Here is a 24,274-nt window from a genome sequence, read left to right as displayed (position 1 = left end):
ATTAGATCACATATAAGTCACTAATAGATCACTAATAAACCATAAACAGATCACTTATAAGTCACTGATAGATCACTAATAAACCAGAAATAGCCTGATCACTTACAAATCACTAATACAAAAATGTAGATCACTAATAAACCATTAACAGATCACTTACAGATCACTAATAAGCCATTAACAGATCACTTACAAGTCACTAATAAACCATTAACAGATCACTTACAAGTCACTAATAAACCATTAACAGATCACTAATAAACCATTAACAGATCACTTACAAATCACTAATAAACCATTAACAGATCACTTACAAATCGCTAATAAACCAATTGAATTCAATTCAATTCAAACCTTATTTATAGTTGTACATGTTGTAACAAATCAACATTATAAAGCTCTAATGAGCTCCAACAGTAAAAAAAATGACATATAATTCACTAATAGATTACTAATAAACCATTAACAGATCACTTAAAAATCACTAATAGATCACTAATAAACCATTAACAGGTCACTTACAAATCACTAATAAACCATTAACAGATCACTAACAGATCACTAATAGATCACTAATAGAACATGAACAGATCACAAACAAATCACTAATAAATCACTAATAAACCATTAACAGATCACTTATAAGTCACCAATAGATCACTAATAAACCATTAATAGATCACTAATAAACCATTGACAGATCACATACAAATCACTAATAGACCATTAACAGATCACTTACAAATCACTAATAAACCATTAACAGATCACTAATAGATCACTAATAAGCCATTAACAGATCACTTACAAATCACTAATAGATCACTAATAAACCATTAACAGATCATTTACAAATCACTAATAGATCACTAATAAACTATTAGCAGATCACTAATAGATCACTAATAAACTATTAGCAGATCACTAAAACATCACTAATAAACTATTAACAGATCACTTATAAGTTACTAATTGATCATTAATAAGCCATTAACAGATCGCTAATAGATCACTAATAGAACATGAACAGATCACTTACAAATCACTACTAGATCACTATAATAAACCATTAACAGATCACTTATAATAGATCACTAATAAACAATTAACAGATCACTAATAGATCACTAATAAACCATTAACAGATCACTTACAAATCACCAATAGATCACTAATGAACCAATTCAAATCAATTTAATTTAAACTTTAAATCAACATTAGCTCTAATGAGCTCCAACAGTAAAATACATACACAAATACAGAATAAGATAAATGAAAATAACCCTTACAGATCAGTAATGAACTATTAATTATTTAGCGTTTTAATCTTTTTATTAGTGTTTAATCTTAAAAAATGTGAGTGTTTAATGTAGGTCTTTATACCCTGGTCTACAACATGGAAAAGCGAACTAGATATATTGGGCAAATCAGTTATGGTCACTCCATTTAAATAATTTAATATATTGGAACCTTTTGACAAAGACAATTTAACAATCTTTTGTCTAAGTTATAATGCTAAGCAATATTCACAGGATAAATATTTCTTAAAAATCCATAACAGAGAAGCATACTATGCTGTTCATATCGGATTTTTATAAAGAAGAAGAATGTGGTTATTTCCCTTCATATGAAATGTTCATCGGATCGCCGGTAGGTGGCGCATTTCCAAAATGGCGACGTTTGCAATGTTTGTTACAGGATGAGATTTTGTTGGTGTAAAGACAACATTTAAACGTATCGAAATGGCCGAGAAGCTCACTAACGAACATGATATTCTTCAACTTTTCAAATCGAAGGTGATAATGTCATATGATGTGATGTTAAATGTATAGTAATCTTATCTGTTCGATCAGACGATGGTTGAGAACATTGATTTACGATGTGATACACGACGACAGTATTATACAGTAGTGTTTTCATTTGATCCTTGGAATTTAGCAAATTCATTGAAATTATTGGTTCAGAATTAAATAAAACAAGGCAATTATGTCAGATTCCAATATCCCGGTCTACTACCTAAAAATACTACTCTGAGCATAATTATATCTATTAGACCCCCCCCCCCCCCCCCTTTCATGCAACACACACAACTAATCCGAAGGGTTCTGATGTTTAAGTTGCCTTGTTGTAAGATCGTCAGAAAATTCGGACTAATACACAATTTGCAATAATATTTATTCATTTATACACAATCTACACAGATCACATATATACATGCCAGGAATTTGACGAAGTCTGTACAATATGCCCTGGGATAATTAAATTAACTAGATCTAGTCATATTATATATTGAATATTACAAATTAGTTACTCATACCAGATAAAAGTCTCTTTAGTAAATTGACGCAATTAAAGAATGAATATAATTGTTACATAATATATCATATTCAGACCATTATCTACTTTACAGTAGACTTAATGTTATTCATTAAAAGAGCCGATTGATTCAAATTTTCAACCAGCAAATCTCAGTTTATTGTATTTCCCCTACTTAAAGGGATATTTCTGGGCCATTTATATATATTATGAAAGTAATCTAACCATGTTTTCATCATTACATCAAAAGTTAAAAAAAAAAAAAAACTTTTACGTTACAGTACAGTATATCAGAGACATATATACAGAGAGATTAGTAACATCGCTATTTCCCCGTACACATAGTGGCTCCCTTTATTCGTGACCACTCAAGCATATCCCTTATCGAGAGCGTCCTGTCTCCTATCAAACACACGCGAGCGCAGGTAAATCGGGCTATGCGCATGTGTGTATCGTAGTATTGGAACTTATTCGACATGTTCTGGTTAATCCGCCATTACGTCAGACCAAAACATCGTCATTTTAAATACACACAGAAAGCACATCGTTTTATTTTGGCCACTACAAAAGTTACCACATTAACCAAAAACTATCAAACTTATGGGATATAGTCTTATTGATCATGCATATTGTTGTCATTTATCCGTATTTTCGAAAATCCATTGGGTCCTATTCGACATGTCCAAGTTTGTAATTAAGCCGCCATTACGTCAGACCAAAACATCGTCAATTTTAAACGCACACAAAAAGCACATCGTTTTATTTAGGCCACTACAAAAGTTACCACATTAACCAAAAACTATCATACTTATGTGATATAGTCTTAGTGATCATGCATATTGTTGTCATTTATCCGTATTTTCGAAAATCCATTGGGTCCTATTCGACATGTCCAAGTTTGTAATTAAGCCGCCATTACGTCAGACCAAAACATCGTCAATTTTAAACGCACACAAAAAGCACATCGTTTTATTTAGGCCACTACAAAAGTTACCACATTAACCAAAAACTATCATACTTATGGGATATAGTCTTATTGATCATGCACATTGTTGCCATTTATCCGTATTTTCGAAAATCCATTGGGTCCTATTCGACATGTCCAAGTTTGTAATTAAGCCGCCATTACGTCCGACCAAAACATCGTCAATTTTAAACGCACACAAAAAGCACATCGTTTTATTTAGGCCACTACAAAAGTTACCACATTAACCAAAAACTATCATACTTATGGGATATAGTCTTATTGATCATGCACATTGTTGCCATTTATCCGTATTTTCGAAAATCCATTGGGTCCTATTCGACATGTCCAAGTTTGTAATTAAGCCGCCATTACGTCAGACCAAAACATCGTCAATTTTAAACGCACCCAAAAAGCACATCGTTTTATTTAGGCCACTACAAAAGTTACCACATTAACCAAAAACTATCATACTTATGGGATATAGTCTTATTGATCATGCACATTGTTGCCATTTATCCGTATTTTCTAAAATCCATTGGGTCCTATTCGACATGTCCAAGTTTGTAAATAGCCGCCATTACGTCAGACCAAAACATCGTCAATTTTAAACGCACACAAATAGCACATCGTTTTATTTAGGCCACTACAAAAGTTACCACATTAACCAAAAACTATCATACTTATGGGATATAGTCTTATTGATCATGCACATTGTTGCCATTTATCCGTATTTTCTAAAATCCATTGGGTCCTATTCGACATGTCCAAGTTTTGTAATTAAGCAGCCATTACGTCCGACCAAAACATCGTCAATTTTAAACGCACACCAAAAGCACATTGTTTGATCTAGGCCACTACAAAAGTTACCACATTAACCAAAAACTATCATACTTATGGAATGTGGTCTTGATTATCATGCACATTGTTGTCATTTATCCGTATTCTCGAAAACCCCATAGGGTCTTTTCGAAAATTGGAGATTCCCGCCGATCTTTCCTGCGTTGTGCTTGACTTTCATACTCAAAATACAAACACTTGGACAGCAAATTGTGATATATTTCATATTGATGACACTTCTGCACTTTGATATTAATAAAATTAAAGCTCATAATTGGATCTTGGTGATGATTTCAAATAGAAATTATCGATAATTATGTGTCTGGTTTTCAAGTTTTCTCCAATATGGCGTCTAGTGAAGACTGAACCGAGCAACCGCAAAGGATTGTGGGAAGGTCAGGGGCCACTATGTAAACACAAGGGCAAATAGAGAGCTGCCAATCTCTCTGTATATATGTCTCTGAGTATATCTATATATCAGAGTAGAGTTTTAACATGGCTGTGGCTATGCAAAAAGTCGCCTCTCAATCATCAAGGATGATTTGGTGTCTAAATTCCTATCTGTAATTATTCATTGGTATACCACCTACATGTACACTGACCATTGCTATATTGCTGATGTATTCTCTTCATGAACTGTGTTAAGAGAAAGATCTGCTTCCTTAAAAATATTTGGTATCTGTTCGTTCTTCTTTTCTGCTTTGTGCACTTACACAATACTGTGACTGTTGATAGGGTATTCAGACCTTCAGTTTGAGTTTGTTGTTGACAATGTTCATATTGTTCAAACATTCTCATTCAATTAATGGAAGGGGAAAGACTAGTATCGGATCTAGAGTGTCTTCGCATGACTCATGGAGACAGTCAGAGTTTTGTCTCTGGGAATTTTTAGACCCTACTCCTGAGTAAACTGCAAAATTTTGGAAATCGGCTATGCTATAGAATAATTTCTTCGTTTTTCTTTCTAATTTGTGTATATTACTCCTGTAAGAAACCATGTGTAATTTTGTTTCTATTTACAACATAGGTAGAAGAAGCTGTTGGAATGGTAGCATTAATTCCTGATGCCCAAAGACGACAGCTTCATGATTTCTGGGATGTGATATCAAATACTATCAATCCATTAAGTAAATGTGATGATAAAACCAAGACTGCTGCTGCCAGCAATGATATTTTAAAGACAGGTGATGATCAAAGTAAGAATGATGAAGCAAGTAATAGAATTCAAGAGGAATGTGACAGTACTGTTCAAAATAAGAACAATGAAACCAACTATAGTATTGAAGAGGAATGTCTGCCACCAGATAACACTGGACAGGAAATTCAAGCAAATGAACATGGCACGACAAATGAGGATGGGCAACTGGTCTCATCGGATATTCAGGACTTTCTGGACATGGTCTCTACTTCAAATCAAATAACTTATTCAGGATCTCCAGTGACAAGCACTCTGTCCGGTCAAAGTCTATCAGTAACACCATTCTCCTTACCTGAGGATACACCTAGTCAATTTACATGCACCAGTGGTCAACAGGATGTAACATTAGAAGTTACTGCTCACCACAATTTTGATAATCAGGATGTGACCAGTAATGATGTGTCTGATACAGAATATCTGGACAATAAAAACGTTATTGAAATAGAAGCACATCCAGGTGCTCCTACAAAGGAAGGTATGGTGAGCATACTCAAAAAAGAAATTGCTGCCCCAACAGAAATTATGTGTGAAGTCAGAGAAGATAGTCAAACGATAGAGATCCATCTTCCGCCAGATTTTGCAGAAGGAGAAATTTTGACACCAGAAAAACTCAGTATGTTATTACAAGGTCAGTTTCAAAATTATTCACCTGTGAAAGCAGAAACTTCAAATATTCATGAACATCAGTTTGTGGATGATAGTGTTTCAGTAAATACACCATTGATGGAAAATGTTTCAAAATTAGACTTCAAAAATGAGGTTCAAGTGTTTCATGAACAGAGTTTAGCTACTAGTAACAAATCTACCAAGAATGGATACAGTGAAGTTCTTCATGAAATCACAGATAACAAACATCCCAAGGCAGACTCTCATGTTGTACCTAGTTACAATGAACCATCCTTGTGTAATGGTAAAAGGAAGAGAAAAAAGTTAATGTCTTCTCCAGAAAGATCGAGTAAACGAATAAAACAAAAAAAAGATAATGTATTAGTTGAGGGAGACATACTGACTCCAGATAAGGTTTTGGATTATTTGTATGGTGAAGAAATTGATAAGGAAATCGACAATAAAGAGTTGGATCAAGATGACAACAATGAACATGCAGTGAAAACAGGTAGTAGAAGAAGAAGAAGAAACATTCGGTTAAAACAAGACATAAGCTCTAAATCTCTACCACCACAGCGCTCTTCCAAGCGACCACATGCTGAAAGGAATAAAACAGGAAACGGTGAATTTCCTTGGGAATGTAAAACATGTGGAATTAAACTATCAAATTCAGGAGCTCTATTGGGTAAGACTACCAAGCTATATATAAAATTGGTTTTGTATTCTGATTTATATAATAGAGGAAAATATTTTAGTTTTATCTTCTTTCTTCTTGCTTAGTTGAAGATTTGAAAATTGATAATTATTTGAAAAATTTAGAAGCATTGATAATTAAATAGATATCATATGGGACCATGGCCATGTACAATTTTTTGTCGGTGAAGAAAATAATTTTTATGATTGATTTACAATTTATAAACTCCTACATTTGTAATAAATTATATATATGATATGTTGGTTTCAAACTCCCAAGACAAAGTGATATATATACAAATATAAAGTATGAAATGAACAATTTCTATTTTAGTTCACGAGAGAAAGCATACCGGAGTTAGGCCATTTTCGTGCAAGGAATGTGACAAGACATTCACAACTAAGCAGAATATGAAACGTCACGAGCTCAGTCATACGGGAGAGAAGCCTTTCACTTGTGACCTCTGTGAGAAGAGTTTCACAGAGAAGAAAAGCCTTATCATTCACAAAAGGACTCACACAGGGCGAGAAACCTTATGTGTAAGTTGTTTATCTCTATTTTATATCAACCCCCCAGAAAGGCAAATATTTACAGCTTTATAAATGTATATGCAGTACCATTGGAAATGGAATGTTATGAGTATATGAAAAGCTCAAGGTGTTCAAAATATAATATTTTCATTAGTTATATTTATGTGTTTGTGTTGTGAGATTTCAATTATCTATTCTTTTTTTGCCAGGTGTACGATTTGTGGCAGAGCCTTCACCCAGAGTGTCACACTCCATACACATATGATGATACACACAGGCGACAAGAAACACTTATGTGAGCTGTGTGGGAAGTCCTTCAGGCAAAGGGCAAATCTCCTCTCACACAAAAAACGTCACATGGAGGAGAAATCTTACAACTGCCCAGATTGTAGCTTCTCATTTTTTACTAAAGGTAAAAAATCTGCATGATGTATTTTTAGGTGCATGTGAAACAGCAACCTTAAGCGGTCATCGCCAAATTTCGCTAGAACAAATTCATTCGAAACTTCCAGGGGAAACAAATTGTCACTTATTTCAATGATAAATCCCGATGAGTTCAGGATGGGACCCAAAAAACAATAACAACACACTAGTCTCCTTCTGTGAAGTATTTGTTTGTGATTAAGTAATATGATTCATGTTTTATATATGTTTGAAGACATTTTTTGAATTTAAATAAATTATGGAAAGTTTAAATCGTACACAATGACCTGTTTTATTGCTGAGTATTCCGAACTATTTTCTGTGTAAATTATTACGCTTGCTTCCTGGTTTGTGCTAGGGGAGGTAACTAGTATACACTCTAGCTGATGCGACATTGGAAAGTCACCACGAGCTCTTGGTTTGATAAAAATGGCCCTCGGCCGTCGAATACTGTTTTTAGTCTTAGATTTCCCAATACAATTACATTCGATCAAAAGCATCAATAGCTGTTACATGTACCTACCTGACGATCTACATCATAGTACATGTGTATAAGAGGGGCCAAAACCCAACTCCGCCTATACGAATACTCCGGTTATTTGCATATTTTGTCATGGAAAAAGGGCTATGCAAATAAGAGGGTTGCTCTGTATATATACATGTATCTCATTTGAATAACAGCCATTTATAGGCCTCAATTCAGGAGCCAAAATTTGCAACTTACAAACTGAATGGTATTTTGCATGCTGGTTTATTTTGCAAGCTTAACAATAATATGCAACAAGCTAATCAAACTTTACACATTGTTGTACTTTGACAATTTAAGAATTTTTCAATTTCCTAGGGGGGGGGGGGGGGGGGGGGGAGGAGGGGGTGATCATGAACAGAGATTGCTTTTAGACCTATGAAGCAATTTATGTTATACTTTTCTATCAGAAAAGCATTTTGATGTATCACCCCTTGAAATACTAGATCAAAGTAATATTCAGTCCTTTGATTTCAACACTCTACATTAATTATTTGTTATCAAATGCCTTTAACTTGTGTAAGCTTCCATTGGGGACACAATATTGAAGCTTGAGTAAATCCATTCTATAACTTTCTAAACTGAATGTTTTTGTATTATTGATAATAAATAATTTTGAATGCAACAAAAAAAGTGATATGGGTATCTAATTTGTATTCATTTTCTTTATGGAAAACTTTACACTGCTTGCTTTCATTGTTATCTATTGACTTGCTATTGTTTTTCTCATTATTTAGGTAACTTCTGAATTCTGTTTTAATTGATAATTGATCTGTTAGTGATCCTTATCATAAATTATTAATTTGTGATTTTCTTTGAAATTGTAGGTGAATTAGATCGCCATATCCTGCGACACACAGGAGAAAAGCCATTCCAATGTGACATATGTCCGAAACGTTTCACTCGACAACAATACCTCAATGAGCACCTGAACATTCACATTGGCAACAAGCCTTATAGTTGTAATAAGTGTGAGGAGAAATTCCATGACCAGTCAACCTACCATCGTCACCTTAAGAAGCACAAGACTAAAAAGGAGCTGACGGTGAAAGAGGAGGTGGTATTGGAACCATTAAATACTGGAGATTCTAAAGAAACAACAACTTACGTGATGGAGACAAACAATTTACTGGGTCATGATGCATTAGAACAGTTACAGGCCGTCATTAATAATGAGGTGGAGAAGATCCAACATCAATCGGGAACAAACCAACAGTATCAAACAGTCATCCTAAAGGGTAGCAGTGCTCAGCCAGTGGAGGCATTGGAGGAGGGGAACAAGAGCACGGCCGATGTCAAGGAGGGTGATCAGGTCTATCAGATCACGATGGTAGACCAATCACAGGAAGTTGTGGCCACTGTGGACTTCTCAGCGTTCAATCTTCTAGCCAATGCCACAGCTAAACAGTATGCCATATCATCTGAGTAGTGTGTTAAGTGTCATAGTAAATCTGGCAGACACTCTGTCTATCTATTTCTTCTGAGTAGAGCATGGTGTGTCGTATGACATTTCTGTCCTCTGGCCAACATTTAACAGTATACTATAAATTCTGACTAATGCCACAGCACAGTATGTTATATCATGGAGTATTTTGAACTTTTTTGTCTTCAGTGTTTGAGCTGCCATATGATAATATATTTTCTTTTTGATAGATATTGATATTATGAATAAATCAAGTGAAATCCAGTGAAATAAATTTCTTGAAATTTGATACCTCTGAAAAAACTTGGATATGTGTTCTGAATAGAATGAAAGTGGCAACAACAGTTTATATGTCAAGTGTTTTTAACAGTGCTGAACTTTGGGAGTTATATATTTTTATTTCTAATTTTGCCTTACATTACTAACTTAATGTAAAGTGCAAGTGATATGTTTATAATATACAAGAATGCTATCTACTTGTTTTTAGTTTCGACAATCTTAGCTCAGAATGCACAGCGAATTGACCATTCATTTGTATAAGCATGTGAAATGCAACTTCTACTAAGTATTTTGAAGGGAATTTTCAAGTTTTTGAAATGTCACTGTGTAACTAAAGTCATCTACATTGATGTGTTCGTTTGTAAGTGACTACCCTGGTAGTTGTTTTCACTCTGATATACTGGATATGTGCATGTACTATCAGTATGATTATTGTTATAAATATACTGTATGTTTGATTTAATCAGTATCATAAATATAATCCGTATGAATAAAATAAAAGGTGATTGCCAATAATGTTTTGAATCAACATATTGTATTTTGTAATGGTTCTTCTTAGTCATAACTGCTATACTGTTGAAGATATCTGGACAAATCTTGCAGTATATTTGCTTCACCTATAACTGATGTGCAGTGCACTGCTGTCTAGGTCACCCACTGGCAAAGTGCTGGGATCATATTGGATCATTGTTCAAATAAGTGCAAATGTTGCTAATAATTTCTTGTCAGGGCATAACCTTTGAACAGTGAAAGAATGAGGTCATTTTCAGGAGGTAATGACTATGTTGGTAGGTGAAAGGGGTTTGTCATATGAACAGCCTTGAAAACTATCAAGTCTAGAGCTATTTGATAAATGGGACTAGATATTGAAAGTTAATTGGTTCTTATGAACACTGCTAAATATGATAGGGTATGCAGAGATATTGGCTATGACACAAGGGAATATTAAAGAACGTGATATTGACTGTTAAAGTTAATTGGTTCTTATGAACACTGCTAAATATGATAGGGTATGCAGAGATATTGGCTATGACACAAGGGAATATTAAAGAACATGGTATTGACTGTTAACGTTGTGTCTCCTGATCCCAGTAAAAACCAACTGCATGGACTTAACATTGTAAATAACACCAGATAAAACTGAGGGTTGAGTTTGTTTGATAATGAGAATTACATAGTACATGTACACTTATATTGATGATTTATATTCACGATACAAATTCATCATTAAAAATTCACGATTACAATTGTATTTATTACCCTGCAGGTTTTTAATTACTACCAATAAATTGTGTTAAATTCTTTTTTTAATTCATAAAAGCTCGCAAAAACAAAAACAAAAAAACATATCGGGATCGTTTCATATGTATTACGTAAATTTCTTTTAATAAAGTGGTCATTGATCTAACGGTTATCTCCCTTCTTACTGCCTAATCGGTTGTATGACCTTTCTAAACTTGATGCCAAGTCTTTCTTTGTGACATGGTTTAATTTCGTTATTTGGAAAGGTGTTCTAAAAAAAAAAAAAAAAAAAGAATCAAGATATATCCAGATAATCAATGCATTCACAACATTTTAGTGGCGTATTTGCGTGTATGTTTTAAGTAATAAAAAAAAATGAAACTCGATTATAAAAAAACATTTATGTACACTTTTTTGAACTTTGAATCGTCAATACTTGTGGCAGAATCATACTCTGTAATGGCTGAAAATGTCACTAATTATAAAAGTCAGAAAATAAATAGTTCTGGAAGATTGTTAGATAGATAAAATAATGTCCATCCTCGATGGTCCATGGGTTTCGTTCACTTTCGCTTTCTGATCTCCTGTAAGATGCCGTGACAAAATCGACTGGAAAAAAGGCTACATTTGATGTACATCAAACGAATCGGTCGCTTTACCGTTAAACTATCTGGTTGTCAGTTTGATCTTAGTGGTTGCTCCTTATCTTCAAAAGAAATGCACCGGCTTAATAATATTATTAGCGATTGGTTCTTTTACATGACGCCAATCAAATACATGTAGCAAGCTGTGTGTCTTCGATTTTATAATCCGAGGAGTGTCGAGGATGGATAAGACAATTGTTGACCATCATCTATATACAAAATGTACTCAAATCTGATAAAGAAAGAACAATTGTATTTCTGTTTTGAGGTTTGATATCATCTTTATACTCAAATCTGATAAAGAAACAACAATTATATTTCTGTTTTGAGGTTTGCTATCATCTGCATGATCACATTATAAAGGAAGTATCGATGGAGAGAAATAAAATACAAAAACGCCCTTTATATTGATATTGCAAACATTTATTATTAAGACTATATATGTTAATATGACCAGGAGTACAATACACTCGCTTTGATATACCTATTACCTACGTGATACAGAAAGTGTGTTAATTCATGATAATGAAATGCACACTCGTACTAAGATATGATATATATGAGGACTAATTAAATAGATGCTGGATGAATTTTAAAATCATATCGTATCACATCTTTCCAAATTCAAAACACTTTCTAAGGAATCGGAATCCATAACTACTGAATAGAACCTCTGTTTTCTGACGTTGTGTGATCCTCGTCATTACAAAGTTTTTGAATTTTTCTTCTGTGGTGTCCATCCCGAGAGAATAATTTTCGGGAATTTTGTCTTTTCTAACAACCAAAACAGAGTTGCGGTTTTGGAGAGAGAAGGTTTTGCCCGTGTCTGTGAAGTTCAGTAGTATTGTAAAGGTGTCATTCTCGCAGACTTCTGGCATGAATGCTGTAGGCAACATGTCAAATAAGTGTTCGATACCAAATGTTTTTATATGGTCGGCGGTTACAGTCGCCTGATCGGAAAAGTCGAGTTGTCCCGTCGTTTCAAGGGCAGCGGTTCTTAAATAGTTTTTAGCGTTCGTGTTGATTTGCTGGTCGGCAATGGCGTTCAGACTGTCAACTTTCACCATCTTGGCCATCTCGTCACTACCGTTAAGAGCAAGGGCATATGATGCTAGTTCTAGCGCCCACTGTGAATTTCCCTGGTCTTGTGCTGACCGTGCTGCTGTTACGAGATTGTTTGCACCGCCTGCCAGATCAGCCATGTGTTGTGCCTTTTCGTTAACTGTGAGTGGGAAGAGGTCCATAGGGTCGCCACTAAACCAACCTAGATACATCTGGAAGACTCCTTTAACAGACCATCCGACCATACCATACTCTTCATATAAAGAAGAAACATTGACTAAAGATGGAGGAAGTTTCACCTTACGGACGACCTCGTCTGGGGCGAGTCCTTTGTTGATGTAGCGAAGGGCCTGGTCATGAATGTATTGAATGCCATCGCGGTGAGGTATTAGGGTGTCCAGGATAGTTTGTTGTCCTATGATAGGGGACAAGTGACTTGGTACTAGGTAGGTCAAGTTCAGGTCAATGATGTAGTCTAGGGACTGGTACCAAGCCTTAGTGTCCCGCACCTTGGCCCCTCGGATCGTATAGATGTTGGGGAAGGCCTCGTAGTATGTATCGCCGCTCATAAACATATTCCATTCTGGGATGTACACACCCATGTGATCATTGGTTTCGCCGACGATTCTCACCAAACGAACCTTCAGTCCTACGAGTGAAAAAAGACAACAATATCTTTATCATAGTAAAGTTTGTTTCTAGATTTTTGGATGGAGTTTTAAAAAAAATATGAAAATAAAGCTGTCCTCCTTTCTAAATAATAGTCTTTCGAATAGGTTTAGCCAACGACTCTGGTAGATTTATTATAATATGCCATCTACGGATAGTAACCATAAAAAGAAGATTAATATTAACAACTTTTTAAACGAAAAGCTTTAGATAAATTGATATAAAATATTAAGTACAAAGTAACGCCCCCATGTAGAAAGTGAATATTTTTTCTTTAGAGGGAAAATACTACAGTAAGATCATATCTATTGTAATTTACAATATTCGTATTAATTATAACGGCGGAACATAATGTAATGTATGCGGTGTCTTGTGTACCTTCTGTCTTCAACTGTTGCTTGTTTATATCATAACTACCGATATTGTACCATCAGGGATAAGTATAGTATTATATCGACCTATATTGTACCATCAGGGATAAGTATAGCACATGTATTATAACTACCTATATTGTACCATCAGGGATATGTACAGTATTATAACTACCTATATTGTACCATCAGGGATATGTACAGTATTATAACTACCTATATTGTACCATCAGGGATAAGTATAGTATTATAACTACCTATATTGTACCATCAGGGATAAGTATAGTATTATAACTACCTATATTGCACCATCAGGGATAAGTATAGTATTATAACTACCTATATTGTACCATCAGGGATATGTACAGTATTATAACAACCTATATTGGACTACATGTATCAGGATATATATAGTATTATATCAACCTATATTGCACTATCAGGATATGTACGGTATTGTAACAACCTATATTGCACTATCAGGATATATACGGTATTATATCAGCCTATATTGGACTATCAGGATATGTACAGTACCTGCAATCACAACGTCCATTTCCGTGTCATTCAGGAATTTATTGGGATAGATGAATCCGAATGTAGCCCCTTCCTTGCCAAAATCAACCGAGTTCTTGCTGCCATTGAGGAACACTCCAAATTGACGCATAGACCTGGCATATCTTGCAGAGGAAGCATACGCGAAGTAGTCCTCTAAATCTTTGGGAAGGTCCTTGTAGGCCCAAATGTCAGGTGGCGAGGTGGAGTTCTCAACAAATGCCTGGGGTATACATAATGATAAATGACAAAACTCGTGTAAAATATGTTGAATAAGATAATTTTCCTTTGAACAGACCATTTCCCTAAAAATGTATGGCAAACTCTTACATAGACCTCTACTACTACTACTACTACTACTACTACCACCACTACTACTACTACTACTACTACTACCACTACTACTACTACTACTACTACTACCACTACTACTACTACTACTACTACTACCACTACTACTACTACTACTACCACTACTACCACCACTACTACTACTACTACTACTACTACTCTACTACTACTACTACTACTACCACTACTACTACTACTACCACTACTACTACTACTACCACCACCACTACTACTACTACTACTACCACCACTACTACTACTACTCTACTACTACTACCACTACTACTACCACTACTACTACTACTACTCTACTACTACTCTACTACTACTACTACTACTACTACCACTACTACTACTACTACCACTACTACTACTACTACTACTACTACTACTACTACTACTACTACTACTACTACTACTGCTGCTGCTGCTGCTGCTGCTACTACTACTACTACTACGCGTTATTTAGAATAAAATACATGTATGTACAAAATGAAGGTTTTATACGGGGTTAATCCTGATATTGATAAGAAATTTGTGTGATTATATAGTCTGACGTGATACCTACAGTTGCACCTCCAGTGTGATCCATGTGGTGATGTGTGTAGATGATGGCCTTGATTGGGGCTGATGTGATGTTCCGGAAGTCCTCAAGCATCAGACTGGCCGCTTGATGACTGTCGGCAGTGTCCACAATTATCAAACCATCAGGCGCGATAACCATGATGGAGTTCCCCAGGGATTGACCACCTGTAGCCACATACACATTGTCATTTACCTGCAATTTAGAGATATGATTGTAAAAGGCATTTTGAGGTTTTGGTTTGTCATATAAAGAGAGATTTTGTTCTTGATTTGTCTTCGTAAATTATTTAGCTTTGGAATACTAAGTTAACACTTGGAAGTAGCCATTTGGTACACCACTGATAAACATAGGACGGTAAACATAAGACAATAGTTGGAGTAAGAACAACAGACCTGTTGAGTATGCTATCAATACTAGTTTCTCGCAGACTTACAAAGTAGAAAGATATGTTTCGCGTTAATTTTGAAACGGGACCATAATTATTTTGATAATTTTCATTTTCAGGTATCATTTGTTCGCCATTTTATTCTTTCAAAAATAGCCAAAAAAGAACATATACTAATATCTAGTTATCCTATTGATACAAATAGAAAATAACGCCTTGATAGTTGATATCTTGTAATCCCATTGATACAAATAAAACAACTCCTTGATAGTTAATATCTAATAATCCCATTGATACATATTCGTACTAATATATCATAGTCAAGATATTAAACATTGGCTAAACAGTTATTTACTGCAATATCAGCTGAACATCCACAGTTATTACGTATGGATGGTTATTTGGCACTTGTTTATATATCCTTACAATATAGGTTGAACAAAACAGAACACGTAATCATGCTGGGGACCAGACAAATGTAGACATCAACAATAAACGTCTCGTTACTAGACGCCAACAGCTATACCTATGACGCCAAACACGGCACTGGTTCCTGGTGGACACCACGAACAAATATAACCGTCTAACATAAAGACAGTATGGAATGGTACTGTCTAAAGATTAGCATGCAGCTTTAATCTAAGTAACACAATAACTGCTGTCATATATTCGACTCTTTTCAGATTTTGTTTTCACTTATACTTCCGGAACATCGAATTTAATTTCCACGTACTTCAATTTCGAGTTAAAATTACGGTTTGGTTTTGTTGTCTGTATTCACGGTTATTCCTTTATTCGAACGTAGTTTGATATAAAACATAATGGAGCAACCCGTGATCTAAAGTCCATCATAAAAATTAATAAATGTAAATTTGAGATATTGTAATTCTCCATACAATATTATCTACATATATTGGTGATTAAGTTTTGATAAAGACACGTACCTTTTCAATTTTTCTGGTATCGCCAACAACTGCCCGCCGAATTCTCGGTATCTGGCCAGAATAGTCACTCCATGACCCAGGATAACCACCCCCAGATCTCAAATATCCCATTCCACCTTGGTAATTCCCAGCTCTTCCTTGGTAGCTTCCTCTAAGTCCTGCTGCCCCTGCATATTGGCCTTGTATATAACCGGCACATAGGGTAACAGTGATCAAAATCAGCTCCAGCACGTGCATCTTCAAATGAATATAAAAAGAGAAACATTACAATACTGTCACAAACTAGGCACAAACGAGATAGAAAATAGGCACAAACTAGAAAAAACTAGAAACAAACTACAATGTAGCTTAAACTAGGTAAAAACTAGAAACAAACTACAATGTAGCTAAAACTAGGTAAAAACTAGAAACAAACTACAATGTAGCTAAAACTAGGTAAAAACTAGAAACAAACTACAATGTAGCTAAAACTAGGTAAAAACTAGAAACAAACTACAATGTAGCTAAAACTAGCTAAAACTAGGCACAAATTAGATAGAAAATAGGCGCAAACTAGATAAAATCTAGGAAGAAACTAGGTTCAAAATAGGTACAAACTAGGCTCAAACAAGGTACAAACTAGGCACACATTAGACACAACATAGGAAAACAATAGGTTCAAAATAGGTACAAACTAGGTATAAACAAGGTACAAATTAGGCACAAACTAGGTACAAATTAGGCACAAACTAGGTGCAAACTAGCCACAAACAAGGTACAAATTAGGCACAAACTAGGTACAAATTAGGCACAAACTAGGTACAAATTAGGCACAAACTAGGTGCAAACTAGCCACAAACAAGGTACAATCTAGGTACAAATTAGGAACAAAACAGGTACAAAAAGGTGATTCTATCGCAAAAAGGTACACAATTAAGTGAATAACATCTTAAAATATCAGTTTAACGGTTAGCACGTTATGTTTAGTGAACGGAATAATTGTTTTATGTAAACCAGAATTGAATTCGGAATTGAAATAGGATGAAATGCATGGATGTACATACCTTCAAGTAGTTGCTAAGCGAAAGTTCCTTTAGATATGATGAGTTCAGCAGCATTAACTTACATATATATGCATGTTAAACTACCTGGGAGGTTACAGTAATTAATTATCTCTTGTCCTAGGAAGGTCAAACCATGGTCAGTTTATGTCTATAATCCTCTAGTACTTACAGGTACCCATCAATCACCGCGTACATCGCAGTTGTTAGCAGGTAAATAGGATGTCGCCGGTCATAGCGTCTACATACTCAAGTGTATTATGGTAGTTTTAAGGTTCTATGTAACTTTACAAAATCATATCTAATTTGGATTTTAAATCCATATAAATGAAAGCAGGTGTGTGGTGTATGATTACGAAACCTTTCCTTGATATCAGTTTATCCAGCTGGAGAGACAACTTTTTCTGACCTGAACAGTGTACAGGATCTCTTTTACCAATTCAATAATACGAAGAGAGCTATAAGTACTTTATGATAAAAAAAACAACAAAAAACAAACAAAAACAATCAAAGAAGCTAAGGTTCATTTTATGACTTCGTGATATTTTCGTTGAAATAATGCTTTTTACACTTTGATACCGATAATATGTGGTGTATGGGTGACTATCAGTCCACTAGTCCATTCGCTTGAAGGTGAAACGGGGAACTGCAAAGGCATCGGCACAAAAGACCCAAAAAAGATTTCAGTGATCCAAACATGTTTTATCGCACCATTATAATCAGTACAGACAAAAAAAAACTGAATATCGCCTTTAATTTGAATTCAGTAATAAGTGAAGAACTGCATCATAAAGCTGTTTCGTTGGGTTTGAATTCGTCAGTGATTTTAGGGACATCATACAGCTGTTTCGTTAGTCTTGAATTCGTCAGTGATGCTATGGCCAAAAGTGCGGAATTTTAGAAACATCTAGGTCAACAACTTATGATGAACTAGAGAAGATTAAAATGTAACGTTCATTTTATTTCAGCGATTCACGAGAACAGATTGCCATATAAAGCTGACAAATGGCTGTAGATCTGGTTTGTCGCGTCGTAGTTTGTGATACTGTCACTCAAAAACAGTTTGTCTCGTCTATCTCCTCGTCTTTCTCATATGTCAAGTCATGATCGTCATATTTTGGAACATAAACATCCAGACGCACGTTTTTGCACCAGCCGAAACTATACGTACATTGTACACAGAATACGTATACCCATTAATTTTTTGTTTACGTGTGCTGAAGACCTTGACATGACAAGGATGGATATCCATTTGTCAATTTTATATTCTATTTGGCCCCTTTAGTATGTCCCCACAGATTTAGTAGCTAAGATGTAAATTAAGATTCAATTATCCCATCATGTTTACCCCTCCGGTACCTGGCATTCAACTTCGAAAATGTAACAACAGCCATTTGCTTCTGGTTAGTGTTAATAGAAAAAAATATTAGACTATTTTTTTCCTTTTAATACTTACCAGAAGCAGGCGCCTGTGATGTAACTTATGTTTATAACTTTTAGGTTAAATGATGTTATTTATTTGCTCAATTGTATAAAAAAAAAACCCCGCTTTTCATTGAGAGTAAGAAATTATCGACAATCATGCGTTTGACTTATTTTGAAGCTTGAAATGTTCTTGCTTAAATTCATCTCAAGTAGAAAATGTCTGAGAAAAAAAAATGATATACGAAGGAATACTGAGTTGTGATTACTTGCCTTCAATGTGGTATATGGGTATTTAATCTGCATGAGCGCTGTTACATTTTACTCGGAAAACTTTACCGATTGTGGACATTAGTCTTAATGAAAATGCTGTTAGTTTGTAGTTCGATATCGAGCGGTGTTTTTACCTAGTTTGTGCCTAGTTTTTATCTAGTTTGTACCTAGTTTGTGCCTAGTTTGTACCTAGTTTTTATCTAGTTTGTGCCTAGTTTTTATCTAGTTTGTACCTAGTTTGGGCCTAGTTTGTACCTAGTTTTTATCTAGTTTGTGCCTAGTTTTTATCTAGTTTGTGTCTTGCTTGTGCCTAGTTTTTACCTAGTTTGTACCTAGTTTGTGCCTAGTTTGTACCTAGTTTGTGTCTTGCTTGTGCCTAGTTTTTATCTAGTTTGTGCCTAGTTTGTACCTAGTTTTTATCTAGTTTGTGCCTAGTTTTTATCTAGTTTGTATCTAGTTTGTGCCTAGTTTGTACCTAGTTTTTATCTAGTTTGTGCCTAGTTTTTATCTAGTTTGTGTCTTGCTTGTGCCTAGTTTTTATCTAGTTTGTACCTAGTTTGTGCCTAGTTTGTACCTAGTTTGTACCTAGTTTGTGCCTAGTTTTTATCTAGTTTGTGCCTAGTTTGTGCCTAGTTTTTATCTAGTTTGTACCTAGTTTTTATCTAGTTTGTGTCTTGCTTGTGCCTAGTTTTTATCTAGTTTGTGCCTAGTTTGTGCCTAGTTTTTATCTAGTTTGTGTCTAGTTTGTGCCTAGTTTTTATCTAGTTTGTACCTAGTTTGTGCCTAGTTTTTATCTAGTTTGTGCCTAGTTTGTACCTAGTTTGTGCCTAGTTTTTATCTAGTTTGTGCCTAGTTTGTACCTAGTTTGTGCCTAGTTTGTACCTAGTTTGTACCTAGTTTGTACCTAGTTTGTGCCTAGTTTTTATCTAGTTTGTGCCTAGTTTTTATCTAGTTTGTGCCTAGTTTGTACCTAGTTTTTATCTAGTTTGTGTCTTGCTTGTGCCTAGTTTTTATCTAGTTTGTGCCTAGTTTGTGCCTAGTTTGTGCCTAGTTTTTATCTAGTTTGTGTCTAGTTTGTGCCTAGTTTTTATCTAGTTTGTGCCTAGTTTGTGCCTAGTTTTTATCTAGTTTGTGCCTAGTTTGTGCCTAGTTTTTATCTAGTTTGTGCCTAGTTTTTATCTAGTTTGTGCCTAGTTTTTATCTAGTTTGTGTCTAGTTTTTATCTAGTTTGTACCTAGTTTTTACCTAGTTTGTGCCTAGTTTTTATCTAGTTTGTGCCTAGTTTTTATCTAGTTTGTGTCTTGCTTGTGCATAGTTTTTATCTAGTTTGTGTCTAGTTTGTACCTAGTTTGTGCCTAGTTTGTGCCTAGTTTTTATCTAGTTTGTGCCTAGTTTTTATCTAGTTTGTGCCTAGTTTGTGCCTAGTTTTTATCTAGTTTGTGCCTAGTTTTTATCTAGTTTGTGTCTTGCTTGTGCATAGTTTTTATCTAGTTTGTGTCTAGTTTGTACCTAGTTTGTGCCTAGTTTGTGCCTAGTTTTTATCTAGTTTGTGCCTAGTTTTTATCTAGTTTGTGCCTAGTTTTTATCTAGTTTGTGCCTAGTTTTTATCTAGTTTGTGTCTTGCTTGTGCATAGTTTTTATCTAGTTTGTGTCTAGTTTGTACCTAGTTTGTGCCTAGTTTTTATCTAGTTTGTGCCTAGTTTGTGCCTAGTTTTTATCTAGTTTGTGCCTAGTTTTTATCTAGTTTGTGCCTAGTTTTTATCTAGTTTGTGTCTTGCTTGTGCATAGTTTTTATCTAGTTTGTGTCTAGTTTGTACCTAGTTTGTGCCTAGTTTGTGCCTAGTTTTTATCTAGTTTGTGCCTAGTTTTTATCTAGTTTGTGCCTAGTTTGTGCCTAGTTTTTATCTAGTTTGTGTCTTGCTTGTGCATAGTTTTTATCTAGTTTGTGTCTAGTTTGTACCTAGTTTGTGCCTAGTTTGTGCCTAGTTTTTATCTAGTTTGTGCCTAGTTTTTATCTAGTTTGTGCCTAGTTTGTGCCTAGTTTTTATCTAGTTTGTGCCTAGTTTTTATCTAGTTTGTGTCTTGCTTGTGCATAGTTTTTATCTAGTTTGTGTCTAGTTTGTACCTAGTTTGTGCCTAGTTTTTATCTAGTTTGTGCCTAGTTTTTATCTAGTTTGTGCCTAGTTTTTATCTAGTTTGTGCCTAGTTTTTATCTAGTTTGTGTCTTGCTTGTGCATAGTTTTTATCTAGTTTGTGTCTAGTTTGTACCTAGTTTGTGCCTAGTTTGTGCCTAGTTTTTATCTAGTTTGTGCCTAGTTTTTATCTAGTTTGTGCCTAGTTTTTATCTAGTTTGTGTCTTGCTTGTGCATAGTTTTTATCTAGTTTGTGTCTAGTTTGTACCTAGTTTGTGCCTAGTTTGTGCCTAGTTTTTATCTAGTTTGTGCCTAGTTTTTATCTAGTTTGTGCCTAGTTTGTGCCTAGTTTTTATCTAGTTTGTGCCTAGTTTTTATCTAGTTTGTGTCTTGCTTGTGCATAGTTTTTATCTAGTTTGTGTCTAGTTTGTACCTAGTTTGTGCCTAGTTTGTGCCTAGTTTTTATCTAGTTTGTGCCTAGTTTTTATCTAGTTTGTGCCTAGTTTGTGCCTAGTTTTTATCTAGTTTGTGCCTAGTTTTTATCTAGTTTGTGTCTTGCTTGTGCATAGTTTTTATCTAGTTTGTGTCTAGTTTGTACCTAGTTTGTGCCTAGTTTTTATCTAGTTTGTGTCTAGTTTGTGCCTAGTTTTTATCTAGTTTGTGCCTAGTTTGTGCCTAGTTTTTATCTAGTTTGTGCCTAGTTTTTATCTAGTTTGTGCCTAGTTTGTGCCTAGTTTTTATCTAGTTTGTGCCTAGTTTTTATCTAGTTTGTGTCTTGCTTGTGCATAGTTTTTATCTAGTTTTTATCTAGTTTGTACCTAGTTTGTGCCTAGTTTTTTTTTTTCTAGTTTTTATCTAGTTTGTGTCTAGGTTTTTTTTTCTAGTTTTTATCTAGTTTGTACCTAGTTTGTACCTAGTTTTTATCTAGTTTGTGCCTAGTTTTTATCTAGTTTGTACCTAGTTTTTACCTAGTTTGTGCCTAGTTTTTATCTAGTTTGTGCCTAGTTTGTGCCTAGTTTGTGCCTAGTTTTTATCTAGTTTGTGTCTTGCTTGTGCATAGTTTTTATCTAGTTTGTGTCTAGTTTGTACCTAGTTTGTGCCTAGTTTTTATCTAGTTTGTGCCTAGTTTGTGCCTAGTTTTTATCTAGTTTGTGCCTAGTTTTTATCTAGTTTGTGCCTAGTTTTTATCTAGTTTGTGTCTTGCTTGTGCATAGTTTTTATCTAGTTTGTGTCTAGTTTGTACCTAGTTTGTGCCTAGTTTGTGCCTAGTTTTTATCTAGTTTGTGCCTAGTTTTTATCTAGTTTGTGCCTAGTTTGTGCCTAGTTTTTATCTAGTTTGTGTCTTGCTTGTGCATAGTTTTTATCTAGTTTGTGTCTAGTTTGTACCTAGTTTGTGCCTAGTTTGTGCCTAGTTTTTATCTAGTTTGTGCCTAGTTTTTATCTAGTTTGTGCCTAGTTTGTGCCTAGTTTTTATCTAGTTTGTGCCTAGTTTTTATCTAGTTTGTGTCTTGCTTGTGCATAGTTTTTATCTAGTTTGTGTCTAGTTTGTACCTAGTTTGTGCCTAGTTTGTGCCTAGTTTTTATCTAGTTTGTGCCTAGTTTTTATCTAGTTTGTGCCTAGTTTTTATCTAGTTTGTGTCTTGCTTGTGCATAGTTTTTATCTAGTTTGTGTCTAGTTTGTACCTAGTTTGTGCCTAGTTTGTGCATAGTTTTTATCTAGTTTGTGTCTAGTTTTTATCTAGTTTGTGCCTAGTTTGTGCCTAGTTTTTATCTAGTTTGTGCCTAGTTTTTATCTAGTTTGTGTCTTGCTTGTGCATAGTTTTTATCTAGTTTGTGTCTAGTTTGTACCTAGTTTGTGCCTAGTTTTTATCTAGTTTGTGCCTAGTTTTTATCTAGTTTGTGCCTAGTTTTTATCTAGTTTGTGCCTAGTTTGTGCCTAGTTTTTATCTAGTTTGTGCCTAGTTTTTATCTAGTTTGTGCCTAGTTTGTGCCTAGTTTTTATCTAGTTTGTGCCTAGTTTTTATCTAGTTTGTGTCTTGCTTGTGCATAGTTTTTATCTAGTTTTTATCTAGTTTGTACCTAGTTTGTGCCTAGTTTTTTTTTTCTAGTTTTTATCTAGTTTGTGTCTAGGTTTTTTTTCTAGTTTTTATCTAGTTTGTACCTAGTTTGTACCTAGTTTTTATCTAGTTTGTACCTAGTTTTTACCTAGTTTGTGCCTAGTTTTTATCTAGTTTGTGCCTAGTTTTTATCTAGTTTGTGCCTAGTTTTTACCTAGTTTGTGCCTAGTTTTTACCTAGTTTGTGCCTAGTTTTTACCTAGTTTGTGCCTAGTTTTTATCTAGTTTGTGTCTTGCTTGTGCATAGTTTTTACCTAGTTTGTACCTAGTTTTTACCTAGTTTGTGCATAGTTTTCATCTAGTTTGTACCTAGTTTGTGCCTAGTTTTTATCTAGTTTGTGCCTAGTTTTTATCTAGTTTGTGCCTAGTTTTTATCTAGTTTGTGTCTTGCTTGTGCATAGTTTTTACCTAGTTTGTACCTAGTTTTTACCTAGTTTGTACCTAGTTTTTATCTAGCTTGTACCTAGTTTTTACCTAGTTTGTGCCTAGTTTTTATCTAGTTTGTACCTAGTTTTTACCTAGTTTTTATCTAGTTTGTACCTAGTTTTTACCTAGTTTGTATCTAGTTTGTACCTAGTTTTTACCTAGTTTTTATCTAGTTTGTGTCTTGCTTGTGCATAGTTTTTACCTAGTTTGTACCTAGTTTTTACCTAGTTTGTGCCTAGTTTTTATCTAGTTTGTGT

At 34.7% G+C, this 24,274-nt stretch overlaps 3 protein-coding genes across 3 annotated transcripts; 2 read left to right on the top strand and 1 right to left on the bottom strand.

Moving 5' to 3' along the window:
- Positions 1–1,662: 1,662 nt before the first annotated feature.
- Positions 1,663–10,330, top strand: LOC117331424 (zinc finger protein 69 homolog). The gene is made up of 5 exons (XM_033890130.1): positions 1,663–1,796; positions 5,148–6,609; positions 6,952–7,157; positions 7,358–7,560; positions 8,925–10,330. The coding sequence occupies exons 1-4, from the start codon at positions 1,743–1,745 to the stop codon at positions 7,445–7,447; spliced, it is 1,812 nt and encodes a 603-aa protein (XP_033746021.1). The 5' UTR covers positions 1,663–1,742; the 3' UTR covers positions 7,448–7,560; positions 8,925–10,330.
- Positions 7,506–9,526, top strand: LOC117331016 (early growth response protein 1-like). Its single transcript, XM_033889609.1, has 2 exons — positions 7,506–7,560; positions 8,925–9,526. The coding sequence occupies exons 1-2, from the start codon at positions 7,506–7,508 to the stop codon at positions 9,524–9,526; spliced, it is 657 nt and encodes a 218-aa protein (XP_033745500.1).
- A 1,757-nt stretch (positions 10,331–12,087) lies between the features above and the next one.
- Positions 12,088–17,737, bottom strand: LOC117331423 (putative alkyl/aryl-sulfatase YjcS). The gene is made up of 5 exons (XM_033890129.1): positions 17,652–17,737; positions 16,609–16,845; positions 15,262–15,471; positions 14,325–14,565; positions 12,088–13,396 (listed from the first exon to the last, which is right to left on the bottom strand). The coding sequence occupies exons 1-5, from the start codon at positions 17,703–17,705 to the stop codon at positions 12,294–12,296; spliced, it is 1,845 nt and encodes a 614-aa protein (XP_033746020.1). The 5' UTR covers positions 17,706–17,737; the 3' UTR covers positions 12,088–12,293.
- Between the last annotated feature and the right edge of the window lie 6,537 nt (positions 17,738–24,274).

Source organism: Pecten maximus, chromosome 7, assembly GCF_902652985.1.
Source record: "Pecten maximus chromosome 7, xPecMax1.1, whole genome shotgun sequence".
Taxonomy (NCBI): domain Eukaryota; kingdom Metazoa; phylum Mollusca; class Bivalvia; order Pectinida; family Pectinidae; genus Pecten; species Pecten maximus.
This window is presented reverse-complemented; position numbering and strand designations above follow the sequence as displayed.

Coding starts and splice junctions, on each gene's coding strand:
- LOC117331424 (XM_033890130.1), top strand. CDS start 1,743: ATGGCCGAGAAGCTCACTAACGAACATGATATTCTTCAACTTTTCAAA. Junction 1,797..5,147: donor TTCAACTTTTCAAATCGAAG/GTGATAATGTCA, acceptor TTTACAACATAG/GTAGAAGAAGCTGTTGGAAT. Junction 6,610..6,951: donor AAATTCAGGAGCTCTATTGG/GTAAGACTACCA, acceptor TTTCTATTTTAG/TTCACGAGAGAAAGCATACC.
- LOC117331016 (XM_033889609.1), top strand. CDS start 7,506: ATGGAGGAGAAATCTTACAACTGCCCAGATTGTAGCTTCTCATTTTTT. Junction 7,561..8,924: donor CTTCTCATTTTTTACTAAAG/GTAAAAAATCTG, acceptor TTGAAATTGTAG/GTGAATTAGATCGCCATATC.
- LOC117331423 (XM_033890129.1), bottom strand. CDS start 17,705: ATGCTGCTGAACTCATCATATCTAAAGGAACTTTCGCTTAGCAACTAC. Junction 15,472..16,608: donor ATACCAGAAAAATTGAAAAG/GTACGTGTCTTT, acceptor TCTAAATTGCAG/GTAAATGACAATGTGTATGT. Junction 13,397..14,324: donor AATGGACGTTGTGATTGCAG/GTACTGTACATA, acceptor TTTCACTCGTAG/GACTGAAGGTTCGTTTGGTG.